The 26,136-nt window shown below is 36.4% G+C and overlaps 1 protein-coding gene across 1 annotated transcript in view; it reads left to right on the forward strand.

Annotated features, from left to right (window-relative positions):
- GPC6 (glypican 6) overlaps nt 1–26,136 on the forward strand; it is a 1,011,638-nt gene that overhangs the window by 504,089 nt on the left and 481,413 nt on the right. Inside the window, exon 3 of the mRNA XM_014864850.3 lies at nt 5,121–5,512. Coding sequence (XP_014720336.2) covers nt 5,121–5,512 — 392 coding nt within the window. The remainder of the gene's footprint in view (nt 1–5,120; nt 5,513–26,136) is intronic.

The following is a 26,136-nucleotide window of genomic DNA, read 5'->3' on the forward strand; positions in this document are numbered from 1 at the left end:
CATTTAAGGCACAGCTCCTAAATGTATCTCATAAAGAAATTGTGGGTTTGATGAGGTCTAGAAATGTGCCGGCCATTTCTCAGATTGTTTTGCTGTCCTATTTGTAGGTCTCTGGAATTTATCTGTAGAAGAACGGCTCTCAATGGGTAGAGTGAGAGTGATTTTGTCACCCTGGGGACATTTGATAAGGTCCGGAGACATGTTCGATTGTCACTACTTGGGGAAAGATATGCCTTTGGCATCTAGTAGGTAGAAGCCAGGGATACTACTTAATATCCTACAATGCACAGGACAGCCATCCACACCACAAAGATTGTCCAGCTTCAAATGTCAACAGTGCTGAGGCTGAGACCCCTGATGCCGAGGACTGCATTCAACTATCATTTGACAGAAGCTACGACTTGCCAAGGGTGACACTTCATGTGGCTAGGACTCCATGAGCTACACAAGTCCTTAGCTCTTCTTACAAGGTCTCACCTCCTGGGGAGTGGGAAGAGATAAGACAGAGAGACCATGTGCTCTCAAAGTCCAACACAGAAGAGAGTAAGTGATGCTGTGGTTCTTCCTCCATTAATGTTCCTCATTAACTCTGCATTTTCCTGATGGCCATATTAGGTTATTATGTAAGCAAGGAGACTTTTGAAAGGAGAAATCATCTCAAAAGATATATCTGAAAGCTAACGGGTGTGTTCTGAATAAGAAAGGACACTCTTATTCACTTGAACTTGAAAAAGGCATGGGGAGGCAATGTGGCAGCTTTACTGTGTCTACGAATCACAACCATTACAGGAAATCAGCTTTCCAAACCATTATACCCTCCATGCCAGCTCCTCTGGATCATTCCTTAGCCACAGCTTGGGTTCTGGGCTGACCGAACTGATTGAACATGCTTTTGTGGGAGGAGGGTAGAAAGAAAGAGATTAGGAGAGAAATACACTCAACAGAAATCCATGGGTTTAGGGAAGCAAATTTGGTACCCCAGCCTCCCCTGGTACGAAAAGTGCTTTCTGTAATCCCACATAGATATAATCTCCACTACCTAGTGACCAAAGTTTTTCACTCACTGAGTTCTGTGATTATATGGATTTATGCCACCATCCTGAAACACTCAATTTAAATGTGCTTTCAATGAGAAGTATTTTGGAGAGCATGACAATAGGAAAGGAAAATTCTACAATTTCTAGAGAAATGCTATACAATGCTTAATACAGTCTCTAAACCCAATCTGCCTATAGTATTAACAACACATTTCCAGCTTGATTAGGAGAAGCTTTGGTTGTTTCATGTGGACTGCAAATTCCTAGAGAGCCTCTAGTCTGCCTTTCCTCTCTTGCTTGCATTTCCCCTTGGCCCTGTGTGCACCTTACGTTCTGATCCATTCATATGGAAGCTTCATTTGAAGCCTTTCTCAGATATCCTGAGGGCACTTCTTGGCTCCTAAGAGTTGATTTTTGCCCCTTAAGAGGCCTCTCCAAGTGATCAGGCAGCATGCACACTTTCTTTCTGCTTTTGGAACAGTGATGGTGGTTTTTATCTACAAGATTGTTCGGCCACTTGAGGCAGTCTGCCCCGCAGCAAACAGATGTCTGCATCCAGATCTCCCCTCTAGATGAATAAAATCCTCCCAGAGGCTAATGCTGGCTGGAAAAAGTTCTTTTGTGCACCTATGAAGTATAACTGAGCCCTAAGCAACCACCTTTGATGTATATTTTGTGATTGGGGAAGAAAAAAAAAATCAAAAATGTTTTTTTCTGCCAAACTGTTTCTTGCAGATGAGGATTTTTGTAGACTGAAGACTTTATCCAATGTAAGGTTTGCTCTCTTTGATTAAACAAAGAGTTGCATTGAGATTGTTTTTCCTTATATTGCTCTTCAACTTTGTTCTGTGTGCTGTTTGGGCATAATACGTGATCAGCAGAATGGGTCTGCTAACTGTCTCCAAATCTTTATCTTGTTCAGCTTGCTTGGAAACAGTTTTCATGCAAGCATAAAATATTTTGTTCAAAGAGTCATCCTTCAGAAGGTGGAATTCTAAGTCTCTGGGCATGCTAAAAATGAAATGAGTGTACTTATTTTTAGAGGACATTAGTTTTGCCTCAGTACTTTGGATCACTGTCTTTCATAAGATCTAAGATCAATGTGCCTTAAGGTAGCAACATTTGTCACAATTGCCTGATACATTAGCATCTTTCAATACCAAATATTAACTTTGACTATGAGATCACTAAAGCATATAATGATTTTGAGCAAGGAATATTAACTCGACTTCTGAGGACCAGTGAAGCTGGTAGCAAACTTTTGAGACAATGACACATCCTTAGACACAAATTTAATCTTGAAATCTAATGAAATTTTCTTGAGTTACATTTATTGGTATATGATAACTTGTTTTTTATATCCAATTATGAATACTAATTTAGGCATAAGGAAACAAACCACAAGACAGTGAAATAGGCGATCTGATTTTAACCGTTCAGCTTCAATGTGGACATAAGCCCAATATTTCATATTCCCATGTCAGGAGGGGAAAAGCTTAAGAAATATTACCTTAATTAAAAGAAAAAAATAAAATTTTCATACCTATAAAGAAGCATTTATACCTCAAGTCTTTGGAGAGCAATGGGGACCAGAAGATTTTTTTCTTCTTTTTTTTTTTAGCTCTTTGCAAATCCAGACCACACTATTGATTACCAACTATTCATTCCTGAAGGCAGTACTCTGTATTCAATAAATTACGCTTTAATTCCTGAGTCCAACAAAATAATTGACCTCAAAAAGAAGATAAATGAATAGGCTGTCCTGAGCTCATGATTAGAATCTACTTTCCAGTCTCATTATATTAGTATTTTTCAATTCAGTGATTTTTCCATTCTTTTCTAGTTTCTTTTGCAATCTATAATATCTTTCACCCTGCTCCTATATCAACAAGGCCAAGCTATTTTCATTCTTGCTTTCAAGATTAAAAGGATTTACTGTGATATTCTTATACTTTAGTATTAATATTAATAACTTAATATAGTTTCCATTTTAGGACAAACTAGGTGACTAATATTTCTGAAACAAATTCTGAAGTGCTCCTAATTTGATAAAATCATAAATAACGTTGACATAGAGCATATATAAGTATTTTGATTAATTGATCCTTTCACAATTTTGAAAATTTTGCCCTATCTTCTTCAACACTGGTTTTCCTTAATGAATCCTTGAAGATAAGGGAGGTTTAATAATATTTAGCCTGGTTTAAATTTGGGGAAAATTAAAATAAGAAATATTTGGCCAAACTCACACAGGTTTTGTAAGCTAAGACTTTTAGATAATCCCTCAGTTTTTGCTGCCACTGCAGCAAGAGAATTTCTATATTTAGGAAAGTGTATTCTTTCCTAATACAAGGGCAAGCATGTGAACAGAGTTCTCTTTAAGCTTCAGTGCTTTGGTTTTATTTGAAAACAAATATAAAATAATCATCATTATTATAGACATCATTTAATTATCAAGACAATGGTTCAATGCTTACTATTCAGAATTGAAGTAACTAAATCAAATTCTTGTTCAGGCGACTTCTGATAATGCAGAAATGAAGTGTAGCTTCTACAGTATCTATGGAGATTCATCGCTTTTTCCCTCTGTGTCTCAGGAGAAAGCTCCCCAAGGCTCTAGAAAGAGAAGAGTTTTTTCTTTTTTCCTTTATTCCTACTTGCATTAGATTCCTTGAGGTGTCCAGGACTTGATTGTCCCTGCATTAGCTGAGAGGGGATATAGCTTCAGGGAATAAAAGGAAACTATGGAAGGTAAAGCAGAGTTACTCTGTTGTGGGGAACTTGGATTTATAACCTTAAGAGCATTATCTTTCCTTGGCCTCTTCACCCCCCAAATTACATTCTCCAAATAGGATAAAAATTGAGCTTTCTGTACCCAGGTTCATTTGTGCAAATGGATAGGTGTCCTACACACATGAATTATCTCTCCAGGGAACCCAATAGGAGGGCCAATGAGGCTAACAGGACCCAGCGACATTAATTCCCGTCTTATCTTTTGTGACCTATAAGTGATCCTAGTAACGTTCAAGTGCTGTTGCAGAATAGAACAGTTCATTTCTTGGTATCATCTTTTTCATTTAGAACCTCTTAACCAGAAAGCCCAATTGCCTACATTTTATTCAAGTTTTACAAAATTATAGTTTATATTTATAATGATAATGCAAGGTACTTCATAACTTTCTGATTCTTTATGACAACCTAAATTATGTTCATTATAGCTTTGGTATTAAGTGAATTTAATTGCATTATGAGTCTCTGAACACTGATAATTTATTGCTATATGTACCCACTACAAAGAGTCCAAAATATTACATTAATTTGAATTTCCCATTTATGAACTATTCCAAATAAAAGTAATTTAATTGAATTTAGTTTTGGAACAGATTTGTAAATAGGCTGGAGCAAATGTTTTTATCAGCATGCATTTGTTATTATGTTAATGACAGTACTTTGCAACATACTTTGATTTGTTTATATCAAATTATAGGATTTTCTAAAATTTAACAATAAATAAAAAAAATTGAGCTACTTTGGACAAATATTAAAAGAGTAAAGTTTGATATTTATGGATGTTTTTCAGATGGAAATCATGTAGTCTTCTGTTTTCTTTGACTCATAGAAGATCATAGTTGTAGGTCAAATCTCATTTAAAATATTGTTATTATCAATTCACTGATACCTTAATCACAGGAAACACTTTTCTATGATAATGACCATTTGGGGCCAGTCCAGTGGTGCAGCGGTTAAGTGCGCATGTTCTGCTTCGCTGGCCCAGGGTTCCGGCCCAGATCCCGGGTGCGCACATGGCACCCTGTGGCAAACCATGCTGTGGTAGGCGTCCCACATATAAAGTAGAGGAAGATGGTCACGGATGTTAGCTCAGGGCCAGTCTTCCTCAGCAAAAAGAAAAGGATTAGCAGCAGTTAGCTCAGAGCTAGTCTTCCTCCAAAAAAAAACAAAGAAAGAAAGAAGGAAAAAAGAAGAAAAGAAAATGACCATTAAAGATAGTTGTTTTTAGTAAGTAGATGCTTTAGACTTTCTAGATCTTACTAATTTATGTCTGCTTTCTTATTTTATTTGCAGAATTTTTCCGAGAACTCCTGGAGAATGCAGAAAAGTCACTAAACGATATGTTTGTACGGACCTATGGAATGCTATACATGCAGAATTCGGAAGTGTTCCAGGACCTCTTCACAGAGCTGAAGAGATACTACACTGGGGGCAATGTGAATCTGGAGGAGATGCTCAATGACTTCTGGGCTCGGCTCCTGGAACGGATGTTTCAGCTGATAAACCCACAGTATCATTTCAGCGAGGACTACCTGGAATGTGTGAGCAAATACACAGACCAGCTGAAGCCATTTGGAGATGTACCCCGGAAACTGAAAATTCAGGTCACCCGGGCCTTCATTGCTGCTCGAACATTTGTCCAGGGGCTGACTGTGGGCAGAGAAGTTGCAAACCGAGTTTCCAAGGTAATTGCAAATCTGCTGTCTTTCTAATTCATCTTCCTCTTTTACTCTGTTTTTAAACCAATGTTTAAAAACAAAATTCAAAGTGAAAGTTCTCACTTATAGTGATCCTTGCTCTTAGAGAAATCAGCTAAATGTCAAAGCTTAATTCTGTTTTGGTTTTTCCTTGCTTTGTATGATAGAAGACAGGATTTCAAGCCATTCCGTGTTGTTTGGAACATAATGTTAATATTTATCAGCAATATAGCAGAGAAACTTTTATTAGGAATGGTGCAAAAACAGGTGTCTTGTAACCATGACCACTTGGCATTTCTGATCAGAGTTTTAAGGTTGATAAATACTCATGAAACAGTCCATCCGGAGGTTATAATCCTCTAGGAAGTGACAAGGTGACAGTCTTAAAGGGACCTGCAAGTGGAGACAAGTTGTTCCTTAGAACACCAACACCTGGCATTTCTTCTTTGTCATTTTTGTCAAAGTGGCCAAATTCCTTAATAGTGAAAGAAGAACCTTTTGCTGACAGCTGTAGACATGGATTAGGGAGGACTAATGAATACAAAGTACAGACTCTGGAGGAGAATTCCTTTTGTTATCCATTAGCTTTGTAATTCAATGCCATGTATTGTGTTGGGCTTATGAGAAAGATAAATCACTAATACACATTTGCGCTTTTGCTTGAGGATGTCTCTAAACCTTTAACGCAAGGATCTTTCTCCACTGCTGTCTTTAAACATTGGCTATTTCCTGTGTAGAGTATATCTGCCTTTGTTTAAATTCTTTCTTGACATTCAACTACTCTTGTGAGATAGACTTGCCAATTTATGAGATCAGTCCAACAAATAAACTGAAAGATGATTACTTTAAGAGATAGATTGGGTAAAAACAATATATAGCAGCATCCGGTACTACGTCACTCAAAGAGGGCCATATTTGTACAAAGATTATTGCCAGACACTACTTTCTTACTGCAGGGCTGTGCCAAAGAGCCACATATTTTTCACAACTATTGGTACTATCCTACCATATTTTTTTTTTTCCATTTGATCTCCTCAATATTTACGTCTTTGCATAAAGACTGTGTCTACCCTTAAAAATGTTCCCCTATGGCACTATTTGTAAAATCCATGGTCGTCCATTTTTAAACTATCGATTCTTAAAATGTTTATTTGAGCATATAGAAATATGATTTGCAGGAAGATTCTAAAAGGGATAATCACAAGGGATTTAATAACGCGAAGGGCGTATAACTCTAATGTTAAAAACAAGTTTTTTTATTGAAAATCGACAATGCTCTAGATACCAAAGGAACTAGAGCCCCAAAAGTGGATTAATAAGGAATTGGCTAGATGGAATAGCAAGAGGAACTACGATCACCTGAGAAAGTCTGTAAAATATAGATAACTACAAAAAATAAATATATATTCCATATATTCTCGAGCAGGTAGATTTTAGTTGTAAAAAAAGAAAAGTAAGTTTAGTCACAGAGGCTTTGAATTTTCGAATTGAAGCCTTTGCTTTTGTTGAGGAATGAAACGTACAGCCAGCTTTTGAGAAACATGAGGTAAGAAATTCAAAGCCTGGATTGATATATGCAGCATTCCTGATTGTTTATATTGATTCTACCTGACCGTGAATAACATTTAGATGTGTGTATTTTGGTTTGAGGATGTTCCAGTAAGATAAGGGAATATTTTCTAGAAAAGCGTCTAAAAAGCCACAGGAGAGTTTGCTCCTGACTCCTTCCTGTTTCTCAGAAGATGGCATTAACAAATGCCTGGCGAGGGCACCTACCCTTTCTCCTTCCCTGACTGTCTCAGTCTGAAGTCTTTGTCTACCCAGAGCTACTGTGCTACTCTTCATGGTGAAGGTTGGCGTCACGGACCAACCACCAGTAGAATATGACCTTTAGTTTTTTTTCCAGACGTGGTGAGGGATGTATTCTGCAACACTGAAATCTTTCTCCCTCTGATTTCTTCATGATCAACGTTCGTTTGCAGAGCAGCTGCTGTGGGTTTGTGATGTAGTTTGTGGTCATGTTACTGTGGAATGTTAACTATTCTATGCAGATATTGGCTTGTCTGACCTAAGTTTCATTAGCCCTAATCTACTCAAAGCATAAATCCCATGCTGACATCTGGAAACCGCCTTCTAATAGATAGACAGATGGGTAGAGAGACAGACAGAAAGATAGACAGACAGATAGATAGATATAGATATGCAGATATGTAGTCTTGGTTTAAAAGAAGCTGAGCAATTTTTTCTCAAATCATTTATTACTCAGGGATTGAAGTATTTTGCCAATGAACTTTCTCACCTAATGATTACCAGATGTCTGTAGCTAACTAAACCAGAAATAGATCTACTAGGGCTATTTGGGTGCTGAAGACTTTCAGCCCCCAAACTATTTTTTGTACTAAGAATAAAATATTCCAAGGACTAAACACGTTAAGAGAAAAAGCAAGAATTGTGTTTGAAGTTTAAGCTCTTCATAAATCTGAAGTCTCCCTGTGGTCTATTAATTGAGTGATTTAGAGTTGGTGAAATGATTGCAGAAAAGTGAAGGAATTCGAGGCAAAATTCCCAAACGAAGATCATTAAACCTGCATCTTGGTCTTTGGGATATTTTTTTTTTCCTTCAGTTTCTCTCTTCTTACAATGACTTCTTAAATCTTGGAAGGCATCATTAATAGCTTCTAATTAATTGTTTTGACTGGGAAATTTATCTCTTTGGCAAAACACAGCAGTTTGACACAAATGTTCTGACACAACGTTGTAGAGAATTTCCTTACCAGGAAAATGGAGGACTAATTTGTAAGCATCAACATAATTATTTTTAAAACAACTTCTTCTTATCTCATAGATACAAACATTGTCTTTTTTCCAGCCTTTGGATGGAGTGAGTTAATTTTAAGTAACTATAGTTCAAGATCTGACTTAGAAGTGTTGTATGATTCTGGAGTGAATGTCTGTGGTCACTTAGCCAGGATTCATTTTCTGTGTGAAAGGCTATTTTTTTTTTAAAGATTTTATTTTTTCCTTTTTTTCCCCAAAGTTGTCCCCCCCCCCCCGGTACATAGTTGTATATTCTTCTTTGTGGGTCCTTCTAGTTGTGGTATGTGGGGCGCTGCCTCAGCGTGGTCTGATGAGCAGTGCGATGTCTGCGCCCGGGATTCGAACCAACGAAACACTGGGCCGCCTGCAGCAGAGCGTGCGAACTTAACCACTCGGCCATGGGGCCAGCCCCGTGAAAGGCTATTTTTGAGAGTGCCAAGTGTTGACAAGATGTGAAGAATCAGTAACTGTGACACTTTGACTGTAGAAGTGTAAATTGATGTGTTCACTTCGGATAATAATTTGACCTGTATTGTTGAAGAAATGCGTATCCTAAAACTACATTTCTATCCCTGGAGAAACTGTTTCATGTGTGTACTGGTAGATATATGGAAAAATGTTCATAGCGGTATTGTTTACAATGACATAAAAAATAGAAATAACATGGTGCTGTTTTGATGGCGTAGTGGTTAAGTTTGTGTACTCCACTTTGGCAGCCCAGGGTTCACCATTCTGGATCCCTGACATGGACCCATGCAGTGCTTATCAAGCCAAGCTGTGGCAGGCAGCCCACATATAAAATGGAGGAAGATGGGCACAGATTTTAACTCAGGGCCAATCTTCCTCAGCAAAAAGAGGAGGATTGGCAGCAGAAGTTAGGTTAGGGCTAATCTTCCTCAAAAGAAAACAAAAAAGAAATATCACAAATGTTGCTTCTGCATAAATGGTGATCTCTCCACACCATGAAATCCTGTGGAGCATTGAAAATAAGGGAACTATAGCGACCCTAGTGGATGAATCACAGAAACCTCATTTTGGGAAACAAAAACCAAGTCACTAAATACACACCATTTATATAAAGTTCAAAAAGTACAAAACTAAGAAATATGTTATTTAGGAATAAAATATATACGATAAAACTCTGAAGAAAATTAAAAAATGATAAACACAAACATTAAGTGGTAATTACCTCTGGCGATTAGATTTGGAGTATTGTCAGAGAGGGATATACAAGGGTTTCCAAAGTTAATAACATACTATTTCTTAAGCATGGTGCTGGGAGTGTGAGTGTGTACATGTGTTTTAGATTTTTTTAGTGAAAGAGATTAAAGTGAGAGAAGACTTTACCATTGTTCATCTATAATTCTTTTTATCTGTGCAGATATGATCAAATTCCTGAGCTATACCCTCGGTTGTTTATCAAATTTACTGCTGTTTATGGATTTGTTAACCATTCTCTTTCTGTGCTCCATATTGTACTGAATGACGTCAGGTAGGCATGAAAAGCAAAGCTTTAAAATAAAGATAAAAACAAATTTGATAGGGGCTGGCCCCGTGGCCGAGTGGTTAAGTTCGCGCGCTCCGCTGCAGGCGGCCCAGTGTTTCGTTGGTTCGAATCCTGGGCGCGGACATGGCATTGCTCATCAGACCACGCTGAGGCAGCGTCTCACATACCACAACTAGAAGGACCCACAACGAAGAATATACAACTAGGTACCGGGGGGCTTTGGGGAGAAAAAGGAAAAAATAAAATCTTTAAAAAAAAACACAAAAAAACAAATTTGATAATGTAGTAGCCTTGCGAGAAGGGATCCAGAGTATATTTTAGCATTGTCCCTTTATTAAAACACCACCTTCACCCCCTTATATACACCTATCTGTGAGTGGAAACATGGTTGGCAGCAATCCCTCTGAAGGATTGTTAGACACTGTGAAGAACACAGAAAGAGGACTGCATAAGGAGATATTAACAGGTTGTCTACTTAGACCAACCTTCAATTACTGATCATGAATGGAAATGTGGAAATGACTCCCCTTGTCTTCACTGGTCCATCTTGATGCCATTTAAATAAAGACATGCCTTTCATATCTTTTTCTTTAATAAAGGTGACTTCTGAGTAATAGCTGTAAATTGTGTCAATAGCACCTACTTCAACTATTCAAGTCGTTTCATTGATTCATTCTAGGCAAATTAGGTAGGTAGTAGAGTTGGGATCCCTAGAACGTGAACAATTGCCAAACACTGTCATACATCTCTATCTGTCTGTCTATCTAAAATCTTTCTTCCTTGTGGGTCATAACTTTGAAAAGAAAGTCTGTCTTTTAGTCTTTAGTAAGACCAGAATGTTTTCATCAATAGACACCTGCTTATGTCTGCTACACAGACTGTTGTTTTTGCTTGAAAAGCCTCTTAACTGGTTCATCCACCTGAGTAAACAGCCTTGCATTAACAATGTGTGCCTAGAAAGCAATAAACAGAAAGTCAATTTTCAATAAATACAGTTGATGGACCATAAAGCTGAAAAAAATTTATCATCAATTTTGATGAAATGAAGACTATTAAATACTTCCAGTCAGAGCATTCTCTGATCACAATGGGAAACCATTCTGAAGAATTTACTCTGAATGTAATTTACAAGAGAAATAGTATTGTATTTAGCTATTTGCTTTTCAGAAATAATTTAAGATATAAAATAAGACCACCTGTTGTAGCTATCACCTGAATTATTTGTTTTGTTGCTTCCATAATGGTCTTTTGATTGGAGTTAATTTTTGTGAAGTCACCCAGAGTTGAAAAGGACCACAAAAATACCTTAGATGAATGAAACCTTTTTATAGTTCTTCTGTGGTCGGTGTTTTTTCTTCTACAATTGATGATTATTCAATGTAGGTGACTTCGGTAATACAGTGTTAGGAAGAATAGGTAAGCCGTTTGAAATTATCAATAATGTTTCCATGTTTACACATTTTAATTCAGCATGAATAATATATGTTTGCTGCTTCATGATGGTGGTGTGGACATTATATTTAGAAAGTACTTTACAGTCAATAAATAAGTAATTTCATGATAGAAAATAGTAACAATGATATTAGCACTAGGAGCCATAACAATGAAAATAGCTTATTAATACAATTGATTAAAATGTATGAATTTTACCATGGTCCGGATGCTATGATGAGCACTGAAAATCACAAGTGTAAAGAAGTCCAGGTGTCAGAAGAATAAAGAACATTTTCCCTCGAGAATAGCATGTGGGACTCTACAGATGAATTTAGAGAATTAAGAGTAAGGTCCTATTTTGATTAAAACAATTTAGTTATTTTGATTAAAACAAGTAAAATCTTTCTTAATAATTTTAAGTTTTCTTGAAAAATGTATACCTTAAGTGTATAAATTTGGAAAATGGTTGAATTAAGAAGAGGGTAAAAATTGAGGAAAATGAAGCTATTTATTTCCAAAGCATTAAAGACTATTTGTATATCCTTTCTTTTTGTTCTTTTTGTAACTTGTGCATGTTTCAAATACCTTTTCTGGAGTTAGGTTATTTTGTTTTAGAATTATACTATCTATTGGAATTCCATTAAAATGAGTACCTTTCTCCCTACTGAATCTGATTTTGAAATGTTATTCATATTGAAAAGCAAAGTTAAGAGGTTCTTTAACTCTGTCCAAATGTAACATAGCTAAAAAATGTTTGTGAACCACAGTTCTGACTACGTTGTAGCTAACAGATATGATCTTCCTCTCCCCTACAGTCTGAGATGGGGTGGTTATAATAAGGCAACATTCATCTGATCCAAATGTGGATTCTTGTAAGAGGAGAGGCATTTTGGAGCTCTAGCTCAGTCCTCATCAATAAACATTTGTTCAAAGTGTTTCATTTGTCAAGTGCAGTTGGTAAGTACTTGAGATACAAAGACTAAGAAAGTTAAAGAACTTGCAAGTACCAATTGGGAAGAGAGAGGCAGAAAAAAATAACAATATACAATGAAAGAATTATGCAAGAAACGTTTTGGTGACAGAAAGGAGAGGCAGCTAGCTTAAACTTGGGATGCAAAGAAATTTTCAGGCGTATAGAAGGCTAAACTCCATGTTGAAGGATGCGTGGGGCATTGGGTAGGTGACTAGGGCACTTAGCATGGTGAAGGATGCTTCAGGTAGAGGCAACAACTGAGCAGAAGCACAGAGGTTTGAAACCAAATGATGTGTGCAGGGAGTTACAAGCGCATGGTATTCCTGAGGCATAAAGCACAAAGCAATGACTAGCAAGACAGAAGACCAGAGACCTAAGCTGAACCCTTGAATAAAAACCATTTCACTCATGATTTTATGCATGTCTATTTTGCCTGCATAATTAAAAACACTTTTGTGGTTAGAAGCGTTCCAGTACTTTTGAGAAACAGACCTGTGCTGAGCTCCTACTATGCACCAGACATTGTTTTATAGCAAGTAGGAAATAACAATGAATATTATTATTATCCTTGAGGAAATCAATCTATCTAAAATTTCAAATGTGGTGCAAATGATTAGGATAAAGGTGGAAGTGTGGATAGAATACTATGTGAATCAAGAGAAATACATGTCTCCCTTTGCCTTGGCAAATTGGAAAAGGCACCTTAGAGTAAGTAATAAGCAGACTTAGACTTAATGAATGAAGGATCTTAGAGAGGGCGAAAAGATGTCCGGCTTTCTTGCCAGGGGCCCAGTGGGTTCAAAGACATGAATCATGAAATGTCATGGTTTTTCTACAGACGAGGGCAGGAAATAGATTTGGACCATATTATTTGGGTCTTATATTTCAAGTTAAGGAATTTGAAGGACTTTGCATAGCCAACGGGTAACAGCCAAGATTTTTCGGACAAATATGTGACTAGCTTTTCACCTAAAAAAGATGATCCATGGGGACGTTAAACTGGAGTGGGAGAGACTGATGGCAGGTGCAATGATGAGAAAAGGTTGTAATTGCCCAGATGAGCAGTGATGAGACCTGAGTGAAAGCAGGTGGAGCAGAGTGGAAAGCGCATCTGGAGAGACAAATGAGCCAGCACCATGTATACACGGTCTGTCTTCTCAGGCTATGTCCTCAGCATCAAGCACAGTTCCTGGCACACAGTGCGTTCCCATTTAGTAACAGTTTTCTGGCTGCTGACTGGTTTGAGAATCACCAAAATATAGATGTTGGTTGGCAAAGGATGGTAACACTTAGCTAGAGAAAGAAAGGAACAGGATCAGATGAAACACCAGGGAGTATAAATATTTAAAGAGGATACAGAAAAGGATGACAAATGATGAGAACCAGAAAAGCATATTGTCCTGAAAGTAAAAGAAGAGAGAATCTCAAGAAATAGGGTAATCAATAGTATCAGAGGTTGTAGATAGTCGAGTGGGAGGGCCAGAGAAAACAGACCTTTGGATTTGATCATTAGGATCTCACTAACTTTAGGAAGTGCAGTTTGACTAGAATGGTTTTCATTGGTTGTGAAGTTAACTCGTCTGCCCCTATACCTTCTAGAATAGGCTGAACAAAGCATGATCCATGGACTGGTGCTTATTCATGAGAAGGCTGTTACAGTTCTGCAACAAGATAAGTACCAAAATTGAAAATGTTTTAAAGATCTTGATAGCAATTTCCATTACCCCACCATCCAAGATGCCATCAGGGGACTCTTCCTTGAATGTTGTTGAACTTGCATGGTGAGTCTCCTGTGCTCTGAGCTGCATCTTCATCATGCTCTGTAGGGTCAGGTGTTAGGTCACAACATACTGGGAAAAATTAAACAACCAGCCAAAGCCTGTCCAGATCATTTGAGCCTCAAACAGATAGTTTGAGATGTACTCTTCTAGAAAAATGCTAAGAAAAGGAAAATAATGAAGGTATTTTGTTTGATTTTGTTAGTGTATTTGGGCTTTCTCTTTCCTGTATGCAGTTTCCCTTTTCCCTTTTTTGTGCCTTCCTGCCCTAGCCTCTTTCCCGTGGGGTGAGTTCTTTGTGTTTACAACCATGATGGGCTCTCATAAACCCATTTTGATTGGCATGTCTTGGTTTGCCTGTGTCCGGCAAGTACAAGAACTCCTCTGGGGCCATGGAAAATGTGTGCTACAAGCAGATGTCTTTGTTACTAATAGAGAACAGCTACTGATAAAATGTGCCAATTAAGGTACAACACAAATAAAAAAGGCCCAAAGATAAAACTCTAATGCTGTAACTCAAAGAATGCTGCTTCTAGAATGGTTTCATAAAGAAAAACGGACCGTACAGTTTATCCCAGTGTCAGCGCTGACTCTGTTCTTGAATATTTATCTCTGAATGCCTATCTGCTTTTCCTACCAGAAAGTTCTGTGAAACCAAGTTTGAACAATAGTCATGATGTAATTACTTACACATGCAAAAGCACGTTCAGCGTGCTGACAGGACACTCTACAGGCTGTGTGATATCATAGGCCGAACTTGAAAGTTTGGAGGATTTCTCTTTTATTGTCCCATCTTCAGAGATTCAATGTTACAAGGACATTCCCTGAGGCAATATCAGTGCACTGTAGAGGTTTATGAGCCAAGATACACATCAAAAGGAATTTTAATAAAGCTTGACAGATATATTGCATTAATAGTGCTGACATCGTGAAGCAGGACTTATGTAGGGAGTATGACATATTGGTATTTTTTTTAAATGAGGTATTAGGTCATACAGATATTTGATTGTAGAAAGATGGGGAGGTGTATTACTACATATCATAGATTTTTCTCCATTGTTATCTTTGTGATTGCAAGCATAGGTTACTCCCCTTCTTGCGTATACATTATACCCCTTCATCTTCATGGGTGATATTCTGTGCAAACGCAATGGATTAATCCCAGATGCTTAGAAAATCGTAATCATCCCACACAATATCAAAACTCTCCATTTTCTTGAGTTGAAATTGGATAGCCAAGAGTGAAAATGGACAGTTCAGAATGTCGGTAATAGGATAATGGTGACTTTGACATTCAGATGTAAGTAAAACTGTAGCCTAAATCAATAAATACTCCAAGTTAACACCAGTTGACACTTAAGTGGCTGGCGTAAACAGATTTTTAAAAATTCATTTTCGTCCTTGCAGGAGTGTGCTGCATGTCAAAAATGCTGCTGTCGTATTTAATGCTCAGCAGATAGGAGAATTTTATAAGGAAATTTTATCCTCTTCAGTTCATAGTATCTTAAGAAGTCAGGAAGGCAAAATTTTCTGTGTTCATTTTGTATAGAATTTCAGCAATCAAAAAAGTTCATTCACCATTTTAAACTTTCATAAATACATTAATTATGGAAACATTACTGTTCTGCATTCCATTCTCATAGTAGGTACAAACATGGGTCTCTCCATAAAGAAATATATCCGTTTATAAATAATGGGTGTTAAAACTTTTCTCATTTGTTCTTGGCTTTCTAAAAACATTCTTTCACTAAAAATATATCTAGATGTAAGACGACATTTATTTCCAGGTTTTTCAATGAAAATGGACAGCATTTAGTAAGAAGTATAAGATTTTATAATGTTTTTAAAATTAGCAGAGGAGCAAGCACTCTGCAGAAGTCCACATTCCTTTTTTCTTAGGATTTTGTTGCTCAAATTGGAGGCTGGGCCAAGAAGAACTCAACTATGTGTTTGCAATAAAGGATTTTCTTGAAAAGACAAACCTCATGATATCCCACAGCATTTGTAGACAGAAGATAAGTCTATAAAATATTTATGGCACTATTTCCATAAGATATCAGAAATATCTATTTTGGAATGGAGAAAAAAGTGCCCTGACGTTTTGGCTAAGATGGCAGATAGAATCCTGATTGAAAGCCTTTCTTATTTGTGCAGGTTTTCTTTTCAGTGTTAAAGTGATAGGTTTTTTCCAGGGAGTCTGATATACCAATTGTTTAATAAATTGTAAAACTTTCAACTCTCAACGGTCGTAGATCTCTGTCTTGATCAATTTCTAGTTCTTCACTAGTTTTTCTGTTTTGTGATTATGGGACAAATGGAATTGGGCAAATGAGATAATCTTATGAATCACTCAAACCAAATCGACATTTTTTTCCCTTCAAATTACCAAGAAAGTTCAAATAAAACATCACTCTGGCTTAAATCACCTCGATATTTATTTTTGTTGGTCGTCAGAAAAATAATTTTATGCATTTTCACTTTTTTTTCTGCTTATGAAATCAATGTGCTCATCTAAAAAGAAAAAAATGTGGAAAATGCAGAAGAGTACAAAGAAGAAGCTAAAATAATTTAAAATTTTCACTACCCAGAGATAGCTAATGTCAAAAGTTTGTGTTTCTAGTCTTTTGTAACTCTAATATATTTTTATATTACGTAGTTTTAAGTCACATGGGATGCTTAATACTGGATTCTACTTTTTTCACTTTAACATCATATGTATTGTCCCACATCAATAGAGATCCTTTAAAAAATTATTCGTTTCTTAGAGATTTCTTATACAACCTAAGGGATTTATTTGCTGCCAATATATGTTGAGGGTCTTTCACAAATAGTCATCCCTGGACTTTCTTACTAAGAGAAGGAAACGCCTGTCTTAAGTCATTAACGTGTGTGTGTGTGCATGAGCGTGTGCATGTTTAGCTTAACTCATCTTGCACTCTGAATGCCAGGACACAGGGAGTTCCATGACTGCCTTATCATGTATTTAACTACTGAAATTGATTGATTGATTTATATCTACTCCAGACAGTTACGTGAATTAGGGAAAAAAGGTATAGACATAGGTAGGTATAGACATAGGAGGTAGGAATGAGGCTGATAGAAAAGTCTTTATTAAAACTCCCTGGGCAAAACTTCCCATTGGACCAAAAGTCTGGATCTAAGCTAGATTGCAAACTGGTGGACCTTGGTCCTAACTGGCCCACAGACATGTTTTTTTTGGTGTGAATTTGTTAAGATTTCAAATAATTATTTTTAAATGGGGAAGATTGACATAAAATGTGGATTTCTATAATTTCTGAAGATCTGACCAACTTAGGCCTGATCTAGATGGTAAAACTCAGCTGGAGTTAAAGAATATTTAGACCAAATTAGTTTTAGCTTGAGCATCTGTGTTCCAGTTTGACACAGGTCTAATCATTCCTGTAGTTGACCTGACGCTGAGCTGGTCATTGGTTGCCATTTATCGCAGTCTTGGCTCTTTTTCTCATAAAAGAGAAATGTTTCTCTGTACCTGTGTCTTTACTAAATGCGAAAAAGTAAAAGACAAATAGGGTCACATTTCAATAAAAAATGGTAGGAAAGTTTATTTTTTTGGAAGTATAGAATATTCTAAATATCTAATAAACAAAGAGTATCATGTTTGAAAAATACAGTCATTGAACTTCACTCATGGTTATTGACTCCTTAACATTTGAATTTGAAAAGCTTCTTTTAAGCTTTCTAATAGTCATCACTGTAGGGTAGACAGTATTCTTTAGTCAAATAAAAGCAAACCAATAGCTAAGAAAAAAGCTACTATCCTCCTCTTTAACATCTTCAAGAACATCCTATAATATGCACATCTAGAAGTTTACTCTTGCTGAAATGGACATTAAAAAGCACAGGCCTAGAATTTTTCCTATCAATGTTGTCATAACACCATCACCATTTTCAAATTCTCTCTCTGCGCGGAAGCTAAAAGTTACTGAGTACTTGCCAACCACTATGCTAAGTACTTTCACGCATTGTCATTTACTCCTTACATTAAAACTATGAGACAAGTATGGTTATTATCCCATTTATTAGATAAGGAACCTGGGACTGAATAACAAGACACCTATGCTGTATATCTATACTGCTTCTCACTGAGTTGAAGCTTTTGTCTGAATACAGAAACCTGGCCTTAAACTCCTTGGTCTATGGCAGTGCTGTCTAATAGGAATATGATGGGAACCACTTATGTAATTTAAAATTTTCTAAAAGCACATTAATATAGAAAGAAATGGGTGAACCTAATTTTAACAATAATTTTTTTTAACTCGGTATATCCCAAACATTGTCATTTAAACATATGGTCAATACAAAAACCATTCATGAAATATTTTAACTCTTTTGTTGTAAGTCCTCAAATTTCAGTGTATGTTTTACACTTATAGCAGATCTCAGTTTTGGATTAGCCATATTTCACACGCTCAAGAGCCACATGTGGATAGTGGCTAACGTTTTAGCTTGAGCATCTGTGTTCAACGTTTTGGAAGTGCACATATAAAGTTTTAATCCCTTATCCTCCTATTTAAGGCAAAGGATTTTAGGAACTCACACCTGGAAATCTAAATTCTTGTCATTGATTATTCATATAGTCCCTCTGGTTATAAGGAAAATGTAGAGAAATATTCTGTCTTTGTGTAATGCATTTTGGGCCCTGAATGGAACTCTGACATAGATCACACAGACACTTTTCTGAGAGACTTGTTCTTTCTAGTCCCTCAAAAGCTCTGTTGGTGGTACTACCGATGTCCCTAAGTGTAATGAGCATCAGGAAGATCGTAGATCATCATGGATGGATTAATCTGTGATTTTCAATCTGCCCTGGGGAGATGGATGAGACTAATTAATACAGAAATTGGCAAGTATCTATGGGTGTCAGCATCAGTGGCAAACAAATAAATGCCCAACTCTTAGAATGAGGGACTATTTGGCTCTTAAAAAGAGGTCCTAATACTCATAGAGGTGGCCCTTCACTGGATTAAATGACTCAAACAACAGGACTAATTTGTGTTCAGATAGATTTGAGGGTATTTCCACAATTTTTCAGTGAAGGTGCTTTTCAGGTAAAAGCCCCTGAAGCATTGGTTCTCATAGGTTTCTCATAAAATATTTCAGCACATAGTTTTTAAAAGAAACTGAGGAATTACAGTTTTAGTGAATTACTATTTGGGTGCATAAAGTGATACACTAGAGGTTGACAAAATTGACATCCATCTTCCCAAAATGCCTGCCACTGTCAGTGAAGAGCTTATCATGAGAGGGATCCTATTCAATAATTCCTATTACAGAATTGGTACTTTCATCACCAGTCTACAAACTGTGATTTACTGTTGGGTTTCCCTTTGTAATACAGAGGATCACATCAACCAGGCATAAGTAGATGGCTCTGTGACAGCCACCATGTCCTGGATACATGCCACTTTCCCCCAGGCTCGTAATACCACAGTGCTAGAGAGCTGACTTTAGACTTATTTTATAAGTCTATTCATTAAATTAATTTAAAATATGTAAACTGATTTATTGTGAGATTTAAAATCATTTCCCTCAAGAGAGCCCAGAATATTAAGTTAGCAATTTTTTGAGCACAACTTTGACTCAATTTCAGGGGGCAGGCAATTTAATGTCAGCAGCCCATAATTTTAGCCACACAGTGTCATTTTCTCTCTCCTTCCCACTGCTGAGTCAAAAATCTGTTGGAGCGGTTACAAGTATGTCATAGTATTTCCAACAAGAGAAAATTTAGAGATAACTTCTGTCTATCTGCACCCTCAAATTCTTGCTTTGTCTTCACTCCAGCATTTACAGTTGCATTTCCTTTTTGATACTCAGCAACCCACATACTAATCTATTAAAAATTGAACTTAATAATTGGGGGCAGCACAATCATTCTGTAGCTTTATTATAGTTCATTTTCTTTCTATGTTGCTTCCCCTTTATAATTCTCCCTTTCCATTGCCTCAGTTTCTGCTGAAATCTAAACTCTGACCACCTCAAGCCTAGGATGTTGCCCGCTCAAGGCAACTTTCCCACTCCCAACTCAACACTCAGTTTTATTCAAGCAAATGTATTTGAGTTTTGCCCCACGTGAAAGCTTTTGTGATGGTTTCTCTGCCATTTCCTTACTGGTCATGCCTTCTTCTCCTTTCCCCATCTCTCTTACGTCATTCAAAACTTGCTAAAACCTACTCATTGTTACTTCTAGGGTCTCCAGGAAGCTCCTGTGAGCTTAATCAGTTTTTTCCTCAGCCTCTTTTCTGAATCTCTATACTAAGCTTTTACCATGTTCGTGTGGAGTTCTACATGTGGTGATTTAAAGTTTTCATGACATTGTCCTGTGTGATGGGGCTCCTCAACCTGAAGATTGTAACTTAGAACCCAAGGAAGGAACATGCCTACTGTCTTCACTATTCCTGAGAGGAAGCACTACTGCAATTTGAGTATGATAGACTTTGAATGAATATTATTACTAATGTTATATTGCTTTTTTTCCTTTCAGTCTTATGGTTGGAGTGGCGGGGAGGGTTAATATCCATATGTGTTATAACATCTGCCACTTTATTGTGAATCGTGCCCTGAATTTCTGATGGTTTTGTAAAAGGATGTAATATGGGTCCTTCTAGAGTTCTGCATTCCCTGTCCTCCCAAAAATAAAACGCAAATACTCAGTACATGTGGTTACCCAACAGAACTGTAGCTCCGTTTTATGTTTGTTGGATGTGGCAAGACATTGTAGACCACTGAAAGGTTAATGACTAAATACAGGCTGAGAAGCCATGCATTCCTTTAGCTATCAGCTAGATGAGGTAGTAGCTTGAGATTTGTGGAAGAGTAATGAATCTTTGTTTGTACTCTAGATTTCCAAAATATCTCTATCTATATCATCTATCGATATGTATACATAGATATCTACATTGTTTCCATAAGAATTGGAGCATCTATTCTTTCACTCTTATTTTCTTTTCATGTCTTAGACCTCATCCATCCAGAGGCTGTTGACTACATGATAGTAATTTATTTCAGTGAATTATCAGTGGAGAGGAGTATGGTTTCATAGTCTTCAAGTATCAACATTGTAGATTTTCTTAAGTATAATTAAATGGAAGAGAAAGATGTGCCAGAATGCTGAAATCTTGGGAATGTTTTTAGTTTAAGTTAAAAGAACTATCAAAGAGAAAGGAAAGAAATAAAGGGAAAAGCAACTAACGTCTTTTGTAAAGTGTTCACGTTGCACATTTACAATTAAGCTGTTCTGATTTATGTAATTAAAATAATTTCCTCTGAGAGGCCTTAATAGTTCATGCCCAAGAGTAAAAAAAAGACTGTTGTCATGAATGAACGATTGAAAGAAAGGTCTTATTCACATGCTTTAGTTCCTATGAGAAATCTTTGAAAACAAACCAGGCATGAAAAAGACAATCAGTAGGGTTAGCCGAGGGTTGTTTTAGCAATCCATGGCATGCACCAGCTCATGCATTTATGCATCCCTTCATTCAGCAAACATTTATTGAACACTAACTCTTTGGCAGGTGCAATGGGTACAGTGATGAATAAGACCTAGCCCTGCCCTGAAAGAACTCCCATTCCCTAGTTGACACCAGACACATGAACAGTAGAGAGTGGTAAGTACTAACACAGAAGTATGCACGTGTCATAAGAATGCAGGTGTCCACTGATACAAGCTCATCCCATCTTTTTGCCTTAGAAAATTTTACTTTGCAAGTCATGGATTTAGCATCAAGAGGGACATACATTTTAATAGAGATATGAAAATTCACTGTTTATTGAGAAAATAAAACTGCAGAAACAATTAGTAAATATTTATTTATTAGGGACAAAGTATATGTTACTATTACTAGGAATATTTTATTCTATATTGTTATATATGTATCTAATATGAATACATGTTATATCATAAGCATAGTATGAATAACATGGGGGGAAAAGCAAAGAGAGGGAGAGGAGGAACATGATATAATCTAGAGTTCATTAGACCAAGAATAGGAGATAGTTGGGATTGAATTCTTACTTTGACACTCATTAGTTGTCTGGATGACTTCATTTCTTTTCTCCTCGGTAAAGTGAGGGGACTGGACTAGATGAAATGCTTTACTGGGAGTGAAATTCCAAATATGGCAATTATTTGGGTCATGAACATATGACCTAAGAACTAAGGTATATACTCAGGACTGCACATGTGGACATTTAGATCTGTGTGGGAAAGAGCAGATCAAGTAATCCACTAGCAATTAATTTGAAAGTTGTAGGCCATACTGCCTTGTCCGGGATGCCCCTAACTGTTTTTGAATGTGGCTTTGAAATCTGTCTAGCTACTCCTTCTGGTTCTTACTCTTCCAGTTGGGCTTGCCTCTAATTTTTGGGTGATACAGCTTACTCTTACAATACCAGGTTGTTGCTCTTTTCATAAATCAGTTCAAATTTCAAATACACTGTTGAGCAGTAGGATACCTGTATGCTGAATGTACTTCCATGGGCCTCCTAGAATTCAACCTGTCCATCAGGCAGATGCAAGCATCTACGTCTACTAAGCTGTGTTTTCTTCCACAATTCATACTTTTAATTTTGTCACTCAAGATGTATTTGGTGTTAATGGGTATTACTGCCAGAAATAACAGATGCCTTGCTGAAGAGATGGCATTTGCCCTATTGAGTCCCACATTTGACTGGCATTTGTGTCCTAGAAAAATTGGCATAGCACCTTGTTAGAGGGCACAGTGCCATCTAACAGTCAGGGAGACAGTTGAACTGAAAAGTGATCATAAGTGAAGTCAGCTGGGAATGTTCAGGAATGAGTTTCAGGTTCTCTGGAGTAGCATGTAAACACTCTTATGAAAATCTTTTGTTTTCTTTTGCAAAAGTTTCCATTGGCTCTAACTTTTCAAATATATCTTCATAAGGTTGGCAGACATTTTTGCTAATTTGGAAGAATAATGTTTAAAACTGAATTGTGTAATAAAGTTTCATAATGGCATGATGTTGATATTTACAGTTTGTTAAGTCAATAGGCAGGTGGTTTTAGCGTATCAAATCTCACAGTCGATTGGCATCCGTGTGGAGAGCGGAATGAGTAGGGAAAGTTATTCTTCTGCCCCTTGTCACTTGGTGAAATTTTCTGAGTTATTGAGCCTGTGTTATGTCATCTGTAGAGTGGAGATGATAAGAAGTGGGGAAGAAGAATGATTATATGACATAAAATATGAAAAAAGCATTTGGTAAACAAAAGCGGACACATAAAATATTATTAAATGATGTTAAAATTTTATGTAAAATTGAAACAAACAGTATATTATAAAATAGTCAACTATAAAAACCTACCAGAGCAATATCAATTTTAAAAACTGTAATTTTCTGTATTAGGAATATGATGATCCTAAGCATGGGATACTCTGTCTGCTTTGAGGAATAGGCTTTCCTTATCTATACTCTGGCTTCACGATGCTCTGCAATAGACTTCTGCAAACAAAGAAAAACACATGGAGGTCATCTAGGGTTTTGTTCTTTTCTAATGTTTTTTTAAGTGTATGAGCAGTTCTCTTTGGAAATGTGTGCTTTCTAGGGTTCATGTAAGGTACACATTGGGCTGAATCCCACTGCAGTTTTCATTAAACCCATGTTCTGACCTACTAAGTAAAAAACAATGAGGACTGGTCATTTTGTAAAAGAGGATTTGGTCTTTAAAAAAAAAAAAAATCAGTAGACATCACTCTTCTATTCTTTACACACCCTCCAAAGCATATTTAAGATTTTTGTTCTATGCAATCAATTAAATCCAAGATAGCTATTACAATTCCAAATAATTTCATTATTTCTACTGGAAAATTTCACGACTTGAGTCATGATTCAATATTTCTAAAATAAATACCACCAGTTCTTCCTAACTTAGAGTCCTACAAGATGAAGTTAAAAGTAAAAACCTTCTTATTCATCACTCTCTTTACCTGTACAATTAATAATTGAAAACCACTGGAATGAGATGATTTCTTTTTCACAAACTCAATTCTTGTATACATGGTTTTAATATTGATTGCACCTGAGAACAGGCTGTACTTCCATTAGTTGCACTTTTATTGGTCCTTGATTGTTGACTTCAAAATTATATTTCTTCTCTGTTGGATCTTCTGAATGACTATGATCCAGTTTCCAACCTAGATGGATATTTCACCCTCTTGCCTCTTCTCTAGTATCATTCACAGAAGCAAAATGCTTTGGGGTTTATTATTAAGATTTACTTTGTACAAGAACTTACATTCCTAATCTTAGTATTTCATCTTTTTCTTTTAACATTATGCAGGTAACATAAATTAGCAATTTCAAGGGCTTCAAATACTAATTTAAAATCCAGTTGAAAAGATAATTATGAATATTTTTGGAGAAATACAAAAGAAGCACTATGAAGAATGTTCTGTTTATATTATCTACTGCCTTTTCTGATTTTATAATTAATAATGAAAAATTTTGTCTAGAGCCCAAAACATAGTGCAAGAATAACCTATTTAAACGGTGTGAATTTTTTAGGAAATGCTATCAGTCTACTGGAGTATAATTCTAGTAGATTATATGACATCTTGTTTTTCTGTGCTCTTGCCTATATGTGATTTTTTTTCTTCTTGGTACACTGTGTTGGTATGTACAAGGTCTTAGCATCACTAAGGTAAAAGAACCATTACATTTATAAATAATGTAAAGCAATAAGTTCATTTTAATTTCACTATTCTCTACTACGAATTTTATTGCCTTTTGAAAACTCTGTAGAGGTTAAAGTTTATACCTGATTCACTAAGTAAAGCTTGTAAAATCACAATTCTTAATTAAATTCTTTATACTCAGCATGAATTGTTCTAATGGACTTTTATATAAAATGTCCTAAGTACTATATTTTCACTCCTAAAATCTTCAGTTGATTTGGAATCAAATGTGAAAATTTCACTATATTCAATACGTGTACACAATTTGTTTCCTTTCCCTGTGTTAGTCAATTCCTTTAGGCTTACATTGTGATGGTAATTTTATTTCAGTGAAGTAAAATTCAGACTCCATTCATAAGTGTGATACATGCTAATGTGATGTGATCACATCATACCTAATGATACATGCTAATGTTTTCTGAATTTCCTTCCTGGATCTCCAGAAAGGAAGATGAGCATATTTTTTATAATTTTATTTTCCAAAATTCAAGTTATTATTGTCCTTATGATATGAGAATATTTAAATACTATATGTGAACACTATTGAAATTCACAAAACTAGTGAAGTTAATGAAACAAGATGACATGTTCATAGGGACAAGATAAAATGACTGTAACTATTGTCAGATTTCAGAATTGCTTTAGCCTTTTCCATAAATCATGGTGGGAGTATCATTATCATATGTGATTAATGACACTTCAAGTTGTAAATCTGATTACAACCACAAACCAAAGAAAATAAAGAAGAAATCACTCATGAACACCTTACATGAAGAGGTTGGGTTGTCTTTTCAAAATTATCATAATTTGGTTACTCAGCGAGTCTGTTAAACACAATTCATTGAAACCCACAGAGAGTTTCCCGATGATATTCAGATCTCTTTCAATTCTTTTTTAATAAAAACTGAATGAGCAGTTTTGGGAACAGCAATAATCTCTTTTCCTCCAACTCATTTCAATTTTTTTTTTTTTAAAGATTGGCACCTGAGCTAACAACTGTTGCCAATCCTCTTTTTTTCTTTTCTGCTTTTTCTCCCCAAATCCCCCCAGTACATAATTGAATATTTTAGTTGTGGGTCCTTCTAGTTGTGGCATGTGGGACGCTGCCTCAACATGGCCTGATGAGCGGTGCCATGTCCGTGCCCAGGATCTGAACCAGTGAAACCCTGGGCAGCCGAAGAGGAGCTCGCGAACTTAACCACTCGGCCACGAGGCCAGCCCCAACCTCATTATTTTGAGAAAATGTTTTCTTTAAAAAATATGCTTTTAGTTCTTCAAGTTCCAAATCACTCTTGTCCCTTTATACAATGAATTTGTATAGTTTCATTTGGATTATATTGTTAAAACTTCACTGGTAATCCATGGAAGCCCCA

Source organism: Equus asinus, chromosome 11, assembly GCF_041296235.1.
Source record: "Equus asinus isolate D_3611 breed Donkey chromosome 11, EquAss-T2T_v2, whole genome shotgun sequence".
Taxonomy (NCBI): Eukaryota; Metazoa; Chordata; class Mammalia; order Perissodactyla; family Equidae; genus Equus; species Equus asinus.